Source organism: Spodoptera frugiperda, chromosome 9 (assembly GCF_023101765.2).
Source record: "Spodoptera frugiperda isolate SF20-4 chromosome 9, AGI-APGP_CSIRO_Sfru_2.0, whole genome shotgun sequence".
NCBI classification, from domain to species: Eukaryota; Metazoa; Arthropoda; class Insecta; order Lepidoptera; family Noctuidae; genus Spodoptera; species Spodoptera frugiperda.
This window is the reverse complement of record NC_064220.1, coordinates 1,992,197-2,004,570: the sequence shown is the minus strand read 5'-3', so window position 1 is coordinate 2,004,570 and position 12,374 is coordinate 1,992,197. Positions and strand designations below refer to the sequence as shown.

The window sequence follows — 12,374 nt, the reverse complement described above, 5'->3', positions numbered from 1 at the left end:
ATTTTACAAAGAATTTGTTGTGACAGAACAGAGTAGAACTATTATTGAAAGCGTTTTACAATGGAATGGCATTTGAGTATTAGAGCATTTAAACCTTCAATGATAAAATAAAACAGAAAAGGTAAGTACGTTTCTCTCCAAAACCAAGTGTGTGTGCAGGAGAACGAGCACTTCGCCCAAGCGTGGCTGCGGTCCGCGTACGAAGTGCTCCCGGCGGGGGACAACAGCGCGGTGGAGGCGGGGGACGTGTACCGCCACTACCTCGCCACCTGCACCAAGCTGGGCCGCAAGGGACTCATCGCGCCCGCGCACTTCCCCCGGCTCGTAAGGTAACGGATTGTACACATTTTTTATGGTAACTATACACTGGTAAACAAGTAGGATAGATCATGTAATGAAAAGAAATTGTATCTGTCTGTATTTTTAACTGTCAGAAAATAGCACTAGTGTGAACATCTCGTTTTTCGGCCAATAGGCAATAAGCTGAATGATTAGACGAAAATATCTCTTGCAACACCTTACACCAGCAACACAAGAAAAGTTTCAAATTCGTCTGGTCTCTTGGGATTAGGAATTTGAGGATTCGGAATTTGGATATTGGGATGAAGTGTAATTGGGCCGCCGGGTACCTCACTCACACGGCGAAACCCAACGCTACGATTGTTTAACGACTATATATAAGACCGTGGTACCAATCCGATCAATCAGACCCATTCGTGCTGAAGCATGACTCTGCCCCACTTACCATTTCTGTACCGGACATCATCTCTTACAGGACGGTGTTCGGTGGCACAGTGGGTCCCAACACAGTGACATTGTCTACTGGCGAGACCCAACAAGTGTATATAGGCATCAGGTCGAGGGCGTTACAGAATAGGCCCAACCCTCCAGCAGGTTTGTGTTCAACTGTCCTTACATATTATAATAACAAAATTAAAAATTCTTATTCTTTTTTTTTAAGTCTGTTATATACACCTACTAATTATAAAATACAGTTAATATGCTAGCAAGTGTAAGAAACACTTTTTTGAAAATCCCATCAAAACTGGTTAAGCCAATCACGAGATAATCGAAGACAAACACATTTTTATAATAACTATCGTGAGACATACTAAATTAACTAAAAATCCCGCAGCCTACTGATACACGTCACGCAGTAGGCTTGAGCACGCTGCTCACGATGAAGAGTCTTTCTGTGACTCGAAACTAGTAAAGCTTTTCTCAATTAATTTACGTGAGTAAACCGTAATTTTCAGTTAACAAACAAACATACATACTGGTCAAACTGAGAACCTCCTTTTGTTAAATCGACTAATAAATATTTTGTTTCCTTTTTGTTAGGACCGTCATCGCCCATACTGAAGGCTCAGCTAACAAATAAGGCAGCGGCTGAAGCGAAACCCGCCGTATCTCAACCGCAAACGCAGGTAAACCCAGTTGCATTACTTGTATATTACTTATTAAACGCCTTTCACAATGTAAGTCAGATTCTCGTATGAGGCAAACATCTGTTTTGTTCTACAAGTTATGTAGGGATCTCTCTAAATTATTTTCAATTTGTATTTATTGCACAGAATATATATCACTAAGCTTTCGCTCGCGGCTTCACACGCGTTAAAATCGGGGTTATTATAAACTAGCTTCTGCCAGCGGCTTCGAACGCGTTCCCTAAGTGGGATGAGTCAAGTCAGCTCATATCCTGACTGTATACCAAGTTTCATCACAATCCGTTGAGTAGTTTCAGCATGATTGTCGGACAAATATCCAAACACCTAAATAAAAATCTTTCACATTTATAATATCCTCTTAAATCATTCTATCTATAAAAACCCATCTAAATCTATTGCGTAATTTTAAAGATTTAAGCACACAGACACACAGAGACAGGAAACGACGGTTACACTGACTTTTCGCTAGTTTAGTTAAGGGTACCATGTAACAAATTACCTATTAACAGAGGGACTATTGCCCCGAAACTACGTGTTCCGTAGAATAAAGAAATCAGTACTCTGATACAATTATGACTAGTCTCTATAATAATGAACTAATCTATCTGTTGGTAGAATTCGCTACGAAGGATGTATTTGGTTAAGAAAATACCCACATATACACCACTATAGAAATTGGTCATTAGCGTTTCAACATTGAGATACTTTAGGGCTAAGATCCACGTTGCATTGTTTGACGAATGTATGCATCCTACAAATGACGCAGGCAAATTTTGCGTATTATATTGCTATAAGAAATATACGCATTACATGCGGTTGACGCGACGGTATTCAAACGTGGATAGAGTTTTCATTGTTTCTATGCAGGATGCAAGCATTCGTTTTGCAATCAACAATTGAATGTCTTAAGCTAAATAGGTTAGGTTAGGTTCTTAAGCTAAATATTATTATTAAATCTGTACTACTATTCCGCTAGCCACAAGCACCGCCCACCACCACGCACCCCCACCTGTCTCAGGCGTTGGAGTCGACCCCCTCCAACACTACGCTCATCAAACATTTGCTCGCGCACAAAGTAAGCCCCGCCCTGCAACCACAGCAAGTAAGTGCTACTAACAACACACTAACAAATAACCATTTTTTTTAGCTTAGTATTATTATTATTTAGCCCTTGATATTGATATTCAAAATCTGCAACGAACTCATGCCTACGTTACTAGGCATTAGATTGATGCCTTTAATTAAATGATTCGGTGTACGCTAGTATTTTAAGTCGAGTAGCGAGTAATGGAGGTTACTTTATTTTTGCCCACTAGATGGCGCTTGTGTGAACCTCTTGTTCTTCGTCCAATAGGGAATTAGCTAGTATCACACTATTGGACGTTCAATATTTGACAGCTGCAGTGATTGGATAAAAAATCTTTTCGTATATCTGCACCATCTGTGGAGCAAAAATGGTAGCCTCATTAGTAGTTCTCTCTTGCTTCTGTTCTAAAATCGAAGTAAGAAAGAGCTACTAAATAAACAATACTAGCGTAGTGCCAATAAGGTATTGCGTACAATAAAAACTCCAAAGAACTAGTATCGAAAATCGGTCTCATATTAAAGATTTTAGACTAAGATAGATTTATTAATTTTATTTTTGTCGTATGCCATCCTATAATTTGGAAAGCAAGGAGATTAGGATTTTATTATCGAATAGTGGTTAACAGGGAGTTACATGGGACTCGTAACACGACTAGTGAAAAAAGCGGTGCGGTTTATGGTCTAAAAACTGTTGAGAAATTGGGGTCTAAATGAAGAAAGTAGATTGGTTTGTTTTCTTTAGATTTGCGGACGATTTTTCTTGTGATTTTTTATTAGTTATTTTTTAATTTCATTTTGTTTTTTTTGATTTCTTATTTGAAATATAGATAATGCAGGTGTCGTGTGTAACTTATAGAAGGTATAAACAGGATCATTCAGTAAATGATTAACAATTTGCATGATTGAGTTGATTTCCATAACAAGGATTCGATGGTGAATTGATGATACACTGTCGAATCTAGCATGTCTTGTAGAATATAGAATATGTTTTTAATATGTATTAAAACGCTTGAAGAAGTTAAAATGAAATTTTAGCCTTTTTAAGTGTCAACGTCTTTTGCTTGAAAGAGGGAACTGAAAATCTCATTCTATGCGACAATTATTTACCAGAGCAAAAAGTGTTTAAAATTGTTAATTATTATTTTAAATTGAAACGTCTTTGGATCAAATCCTAGATTATGTAATAATGATTGTAACAGTCATATTAAAAATCTCAGTAATTTCTTGTGGTAACCAGAATTGGTGTTGAAATAAAACACACCCTGTGGTTTGTTTTACGTTAACAAGACATGTATGACGTTCAACACCCTGATTGGCTGTTCCAAGTTAACCAACCAATCAGAGGGCTAAACACATACATCGTAAAACAAACTCACTGGGAACTAGTAGGCACTTTGATTCTTGAAGGAATTCAGTCGTATTGTTAATATGCCTAATTAAAGTAAAATAAATAATCTTTATTCAAAAATCAACAATAGTTATAAATAAATTAAACCCAATTAGGCACAGTAGCTCTTACAAAGTTATTTTTGCCTGTAATTGTAATAAATGCTTTGACTTTGAGTATATGTATTATGTAATGAGTAGTGGCAATTACAGCGATGTAGTGAGGCATGCCCAACATAATACTTAGTTAACTAACAATACAATAACTTGATTGATCTAGCATGGAAGTACGCTAGCTTATTTTGTGAGCATGTGTCTTAAGTTTTGAATGTATACTATAATGTTTAGTGAAAATTATTGAAATGTGTTGTAAAATAAGTTGTGAGAGTATAAAGGGCTGAGTTAGATTCCCAGCTTAAAGTATTTTTTCTTATTCTAACATTAATTGTCAGTTAAAATACTACAAGTAAAATGAATAAAACAATATTTTGTTTCTGTATTAGCATTTGGAATATGTAATAAAATTTAAATTATACGTTATGGTATAATACGTGTAATTTTGACATTTGCAATAAAAAAAAAATGTAACTGTAACTGAAATGTTTATTTCTTGGCCATTAAATTGGTATATTCGTTTTTATTTAATAGTGATAATTGGAGGATAGGAATTTTTATATTTCAAAGAAAAAAAAAAATTGTTTGAAGCATCTTGTCGCTACTATTATTCTGATTCTAAAAACTATCTTGTGCTTTTTTTAAATACAAATTGTATAAATGTAGGTGGCGCAAAGACAACAGAGTCAACAGCGAGCGCCCGCAGCCACCCCAACTACAGTTGTAGTACAGAATAATCAGGTAATTCTTTTATTTTTATTAGTGTAATGGATAATTTGGTGTATGTGGTGTATGCCATAAAGCTGCCAACCTATTGACAGACATGAATAGGTGTCCAATAAAAAAAGAACTTGCATTAAATATATTACGTCGCAAGTATTTTTTAAGTCTTTGACGTTTAAAGTTCCATGAAAAGACCACTAGTGCCCTGGGGCCTTAGTCTGCTATTACAATTGTGTCGTGCTATTACAAAAGGAAGGAGCTATACAACCTACATAGCTCCGTCTCTCTTGCACTGCTCAATGATCGATCATTCTGACACAATTGTATAGCAGACTATGGCCCCTGATTTTCAACTTTATTATTATAAGGTTAAATATTTGTATTTCATAGCAGCAGGTAATGGACGTGGACCCGGAAGCTTTGATCAAGTGTACGACGATAACACCCGGCGGTGTTGCCAGTAGTACGCCCACAGATAAGGTAAGTCTAATTAATAAAATTGATTTTGACTTTTTTTTTTTGCAAAAAGCAACTAAAGACAAGTCAGAGTCAAAGTAGAATTATTTCTTTTTCAGTTAAGGTAGATTTTTTAATCTACGGATAACTTTCGTTCATTAAAAAAAAATTGTATGGAAATCTGTAAAAAAGTCTAAATTATTCCTCAGATAAAGTTGTGTGATGTTGTACCATAAATTTTATTTTTACAGGTACATGTTCCAGTAGAAGAACCCATAGGTAATTATTGTCACTGCTTATAAAATCACACCTTAATGTAAATTCGATTTTAAAGAAAAAGATTTGATTAATTTCTTTTATTTTTGCAGTGCCCAAAGAAGAACCGGTACAAATTCAAATCGACGAACAAACACAATTGACTATTGTAAGTTTATTTTCAAATATAACGATAGTATATTATTATATTAACGTACCGTTTTTTATTAGCTTAGACTAAAAAACTGATTATTATTTAATCTATCTTTTTCTTTCAGAAATCAGCCCAAAACAAGATGCTAGCGGACTTACTAAAGAAAAACTCCAACCCTCCACTACAAGTTGTTCAAATGGGCCCCCAAATCAACGCGCCAACCATTCAAATAACGGAAACAGGCCAAATCGTCCAAGTCAAATCGGACCCGACACCAGTCATTCAAATAAACGACTCGGGCCTTGTAGCACCTGGAAACCAGTACTTTCAAATTAAGAACGAACAGGGGCAACTGATTCAAATAAAGAATGAACAGGGCCAAATCATTCAGTTGAAAAGTGACCAATTACAAGCTCCCATTTTGCAGTATAAGAATGAACAGGGGCAACTCGTTCAGGTCAAGACTGAACCCCAGGTACAGATGAAGACTGAGAAGGAGGAGGTTCCTCCTGATCATTCGTATACTGAGCCGCCGGCTAAGAAAACTAAGGTGGAGGAAAAGGTTAGTTCTTGTTTTTTTCATCGTTTTTTGCTTCGAAAGGTATACTTTATTATAATTTTCGTGAGACATACGAAATAAATTTTTATGTTATCGGTATACTTACGTAATTGTTTGACGAGGAACTCGACTAGTTTCAAGCTAAAGGCTCATATTCATAAACGCGATTGTACTACAGTAGCTGCGCGACAATCGCAGCGTCGTGTATCGCGGAATGCTGCTCATGAATATGAGCCTCTAGCATGGTTTGAAACTAGTCGAGTTCCTCGTCAAACAATTACGTAAATTTTTCGAGTTATCTAGTCAAACAGTTATGTGAATAAGCCGATAACATAATAACTAATTATTTTATTTATATAAAATTTGCCAGGCTGCGCGACAATCGCAGCGTCGTGTATCGCGGAATGCTGCTCATGAATATGAGCCTCTAGCATGGTTTGAAACTAGTCGAGTTCCTCGTCAAACAATTACGTGACTTTGTCGCGTTCCTCGCCAAACAGTTACGTGACTAGGCCGATAATATAATAATTGTTTTATTTATATAAAATTTGCCAGGCCCCGCCGCCGCAAGAGAGCGTATCAAAGACTGCGGCGAACCTGTATGCTGCTCTCGCTGCCTCGGCTTTGGAAGATGAAGAGGATTTGGTAAGTATTCACACATGTTTGTACCTTACAGACTAGGAATTAAGATATATTTTGATTCAACACATTTCATTTAGGAAATTTACAATACTCGAAACTAGTAGAGCTTTTCTCCATTAACGTACGTGAATAAACCGTGATTTTTAGTTAACACCATAGGATTTATAGTGTTGTTGATTTAACCTATTTCTAATTATTGTGTTGTATAATGTGTATATTAAAAGAATATTCACTTTCTGTACACTGTCTATGTTTATTACACGACTTTCGAAAAAAAAAAACAAATACCGACAATATTTTTATCTCACAAATTAACATAATAATTACTTCAAATTAATATTATACTAATTAGCTAAGTGTGCTTCATCACCGAAAAAAAACTAACCATACTAATAGTCTTTATTCAAATAATGCATAGTATATAAATAATATAATTGGCACACAATTTTTCATATTTTTGTTTACTAATATAACTTTGATTCTAATATTACTAACACCAGCTTATATTAAACGTGTATATAATTATCTTTATTTCATGTCTGTCCGTGTAAAGCGACCACATGGATTGTTATTGGGAGCACTGCGAGCCAAGGTTTCATACTAACCCTTTTTTTATTAATAAATACATAATTATATTGTTATCACTAACATATCACTTTAAACTGCATGACTTTCAACTGTCTCGTTGGTCGAAAATTTAATTCAAATAGTCAAAGTATTATTGTGTATTTCCACCTAAAAATTGCGTGCTTAAATATTGTGTCTATGTCTGGAATTGGGTATTCATTTAATATTAGACACGTATTTTTTTTTCTTGCGCAAACATTATAGTTTTGACGATATATGGATTTGATATGTCGGGTGACGTCACTTTTATGTACGTTTCATACGTAAAAATGACGTATCTAACTCCCATTCGTAAACTTCTTATATATGATAAAACAAAAAAAAAGATACGTGACTAATGTATTTCATTACCTAACTGACAGATTATTTAATTTTCATACTCCACCATCATCCATATTGTGCCTGGTGTATAATAAAAGGTTTGCTCTCTATATGTAATATGTGTCTATTACCGCAAGGATTGTTTCTTGCTATATTTTATTTAGTAAATGTCATATTGCATGCTGTGTACATCATTTCATTATGCTATAGATATAGACTATACCTTTTATATATCATGTTACGCATGTATTTATTACTTACGTAAAAAATATATTAACTTGCATGAATATAGGAAAAAGGCTTATTGTTATAACTTAATTACACACATAGCGTGTGTAGACAATTTTAAGCTTAGGGGTAATGGTTAAAGGTTCAAAAAGGGATACACCATATAAATTGTGACGTCATCTTAAAGATATTTTGTTAATATGTCTACATTTCAATCAACATTTTGGTTAGCATTTATAATTTAGTTTTTGTGTAACATATTAGTTTTATCAGTAGTGTAGTGTGTCTTTAGTTTTAGTAGTAGCATAGCATGTAAAATAATTAGCAGTAGTTAGTATTGTATTAAATAGATGTCTTGTTGAAATAGCTCCCGCCGAAACAGGATCCCGTGGAAATCATTCAGCCCTCAGTACTGGTGTCGGCGGCCGGTGATAGTTCTGTTATTATACAAGAACCTATTCTTCAGGTAAGTTTTTTTATAGAATATAAAAACCTACTTTGAAGGGGTAAGCAGAGGTGATTTTATTTTTTATTGCATGTTATTTAACCTCATTTATTAGTAGGTGAACCGATTACCATATATCTGGTACAATATACTTAGATTACCTACTTCCATTATCCTAATATTTTTTTCCGGATATCGAACTCAAGATCCATTTTTCGACCCACGAGGCAGTTGTATATTATTTAATCGCATTTACAATTATAATTATACAATATTCATTTACTGTGCTGATTTTCTCCTGCGTAGTCGTGGACACTATTAAAACTTCACAAATATATTTTGCATATACATCATACCTACACCCAACAATGTATGGGTCACATACGAGAGAATACGAGATACGGATACGAGAGAAATCATACAAAAAAAAATAGTTTGAAATTGGTTTTATTCAAATCAATTTTGTACACTATAATCGTATCACTTTTCCATAATGCATCAGAGGGCGTAGTGCTAGTTTTGTTCGTTAACATAATCGTAACCGCATTTAACTCTCTGATTGGTTGGTTAACGATCACGCCAATCAGAGCGCCGAACGTCATAAACGTAGAACAAACTCGTACTAGGCCTTCAGTCTTTTTCTCCCTAACTCATCACTCTCTCTAACTGATTCAAAGAAAGTAATTGGTTTATTTATGTTAGGTTCAGCCGCCGCCACTGACGGTACAACAGCCTACAATGCAAGTACATCAGCCTACATTGCAGGTGCAACAACCTACGCTGCAGGTCCAGGCTCCGACTTTACAGGTAATATGTTAGTTTAAACAATCTGAATCCAGATTCTGAAAAAATCCGGAGCTGTGGACTGTTTAGCGGGTTTACCGGGGCTCCGGCTCGAAAAGCAGGAGTAGGAACGGGGTGGTTTTTAGTCAGTAAGAATCTGACACTCCCTCTCGCCTCGCCCAAAGCGGGAGAAGTCATTGGATGACTATTCCACCTCGAAAAAAAAAAAAACTGAAAAAAGAACATGTCAAAAAATCGATGTTTTTGACAGATATTCAGTTGAACTAACATTATTGTGAATAGTATTCTTGTTTTCCCAATTTGTGATAGGGCAAAAATGTTATACAAATTGATACAGTAGACTATACTGGTTAGATTATTAGTAGCTATTTAGTTTAGTTTTTTATAAGTTACTAGCAAACCCGGCGAACTCCGTTTCGCTTTCTCTTGAATTTTTCTTGAATTTTCTGCTTATAAACCTCACGGAGCCCGAGACCTTTCCTACAAATGCAAAACGAATGCAAAGATTAGCGTCTGGAAGAAAACCCGGCTTATTTATGTATAATAAATAGATTATGATTTTAACGGCACTGGGCGATGTAGTATGTGAGAGAAAAAGTCCTTTAATAAATGAAAAAAAAAAAACGACAATAAAGATTTCCTATGAATATTAACATTTGGAATATTGCAACACATGACATGTCCACAGCAGACGATACAAGTGCAGCAGCCGATGCTGCAGGTACAGCCGATGGATGTCCAGAACATCATCGCATCACAGGCTGGCCAACTCATCTTACAAGGTATTCTTTACACACTATATTATACATTATATTATAGGTGCCTCGTTGGCCGAGTGATTGCAAGTGCGACTGCCGGGCAAGGGGTCTCGGGTTCGATTCCCGGGTCGGGCGAAGTATTACTGGGCTTTTTTCGGATTTTCGAAAAATTTCTCAGTGGTAGCACGGAGTCTGGAAATGTGCCCGGTATATGGCAATAGGCTCACCACCTATTACATGGGACTTACAACATAAATTGTGAAAAGTGGGTGTGCATTGTACAGTGGCTTTACGTGCCATAATGTGCACCTCTGCCTACCCCTTCGGGGATTAAAGGCGTGACGATATGTATGTATGTATGTATTATAGTTTTTTCTTTAAACATAAGAGGTTATTCAGTAACCTCTTACGTTTAACTCCCTTTAAATTAACAGGATTATTATTATTCTATCTAGTATAGTTTTAATTACCTGCTTTCTCCGTTAATTCAACGAAATTAATCTCGATATGAGATGTCGCCATTTTTATGGTTTTTGGCCAATATACACACTTTGTTTAATAGTACTTAATAGTAATTACCACTTGATAAGATAAATTCTGATTGTTGTATTGATATTTTTTCAGAGAAATCTATATCTTCCCAGCCGACACAGTTTGTGCAGCAACCTATGCAGATTATTGCTACACCTAGCAACGCTCAAGGTAACTTCTTATATTATTCGGATGCACAGTTAGACTGGGTTAGCTGTATCTGCTGTATTATAGTATAAGCCGGTAAACGAGCAAACGGATCACGCGAAGGTAAGCAATCGCCGCCGCCCATGGACACCTGAAACACCAGAGGCGTTACAAGGTTATTGGGGACTAGGGAGTGTTAAGGTTGGGAGAGAGGGTAATTGGGCCTCCGATAACCTCATTCACACAACGAAACACAACACGAGCGTTGGTTCACGCCGGTTTCCTGTAAGGGCGTGGTGTCACTCCGGTCGAGCCGGCCCATTCGTGCCAAAGCATGGCTCTCTCACACTTAATAAGTATATTATTGTTTAATGCAAAATAAACTCTATTACAGGTGGCATAAGCTACATAGCACAGAACATTCCCGGGAATATGATGCAGAAAACTATTATTATAGTACAAGGACCGACTGGCGGGGGGCCTCTTACTTTAACGGTATGTGTTGTTTTACTTAAATACCTAGAAAAACGAGTAATATATTAATTTAAGATAGCAGAAAATTACCCCTTTTAGGGGAAATCTGCAAGATCGTATCGGCATGGAAAATCTTTTATGAGATTAATACCTGTTAGTATGTGAAACTGATTTCTCTTAACGTTTCTAACTTGTCAATGGTTTGCGCATTATTGCGCAATCATGCGCAATGGCCATCCAAATTAGACTAATGTACAATTTTTTAAAAATATCTAAAGAAGAGTATTTTATTTTGTTTATAATTGGCATTACGCGATCCGCGTTACAACATTTGATGCGCTAAAATAGTTAAGACTGAACTTTAATGCGCTCGATCTAAAAAGGTTCTAAATCTAAATGTTATGACAAAAAGGTGAACAACCCAGGCGGCCTGGACGAGGCGACGCTTAACAGCCTTATTACGCAGGCAACAGAGGCGATAACGCAACAGCAAATTATACAGGTTACATTCAAATCAAGTAGCTAACACAGTTTGATATCTCTCCTTATAGTCGGTCAATGAACTCGCGCAACAAAACTTACATACTTTTAAACTAAATAGGGATGATGGCTTAGTCAAAATAAATTGTTTTTATTTATAAATCTGTTATCTGAGTAATGCAGGTTTTAGTCTTGAGAGAATAAAAATTAAGTATACTCTCATTCATTGATCTAATTTTAATCGTAATGAGTTGAGTTAATATTATTTCAATCATATTTTTCATAGCACAGCTATGAAATTTAAATTATGTGAGCTGGCGTAACATAATAACAACGTCACATGCAACATTAATATTAAAAACTACTGTTTTTCACCAAAAAAGTACTAGCTTCTGCTAGTGGCGTTCCGGTGGGATAAAAAGTAGCCTATGTTATGTCACACCATAGTCTATCTATGTTGAAAATTCCATCCCAATCCCTTCAACCGTTTTGACGTGATTGAGTAACAAACTTTTACATTTATAATATTAGTACGATTTATTTTGACTGACCGTAAGCATCCCTATTAGGTCAACTAACTCACTCACGAGTTGATTTTTCAAAGTTATTGTAGTGTAAAGATTTTTGTCGACTATTTGGAGTAGTGTGAAACACTGTGCTAATACAGCTTCAACTCATACTAATAGTTGCGGTTGCCTAGCAACTTTGGGTCCTCATCAATTAATAATAAAAACCA

General features: G+C 35.9%; 1 protein-coding gene across 1 annotated transcript in view; it reads left to right on the top strand.

Annotated features, from left to right (window-relative positions):
- The window catches only part of LOC118271180 (AT-rich interactive domain-containing protein 2), a 34,911-nt gene that overhangs the window by 9,398 nt on the left and 13,139 nt on the right, over positions 1-12,374 (top strand). The window contains exons 13-29 of the mRNA XM_050695769.1: positions 160-329; positions 776-894; positions 1,342-1,427; positions 2,425-2,550; positions 4,701-4,775; positions 5,148-5,237; positions 5,465-5,492; positions 5,582-5,637; positions 5,747-6,184; positions 6,737-6,826; positions 7,377-7,420; positions 8,366-8,465; positions 9,147-9,251; positions 9,937-10,030; positions 10,631-10,708; positions 11,079-11,179; positions 11,571-11,660. Coding sequence (XP_050551726.1) covers positions 160-329; positions 776-894; positions 1,342-1,427; positions 2,425-2,550; positions 4,701-4,775; positions 5,148-5,237; positions 5,465-5,492; positions 5,582-5,637; positions 5,747-6,184; positions 6,737-6,826; positions 7,377-7,420; positions 8,366-8,465; positions 9,147-9,251; positions 9,937-10,030; positions 10,631-10,708; positions 11,079-11,179; positions 11,571-11,660 — 1,890 coding nt within the window. The remainder of the gene's footprint in view (positions 1-159; positions 330-775; positions 895-1,341; positions 1,428-2,424; positions 2,551-4,700; positions 4,776-5,147; positions 5,238-5,464; positions 5,493-5,581; positions 5,638-5,746; positions 6,185-6,736; positions 6,827-7,376; positions 7,421-8,365; positions 8,466-9,146; positions 9,252-9,936; positions 10,031-10,630; positions 10,709-11,078; positions 11,180-11,570; positions 11,661-12,374) is intronic.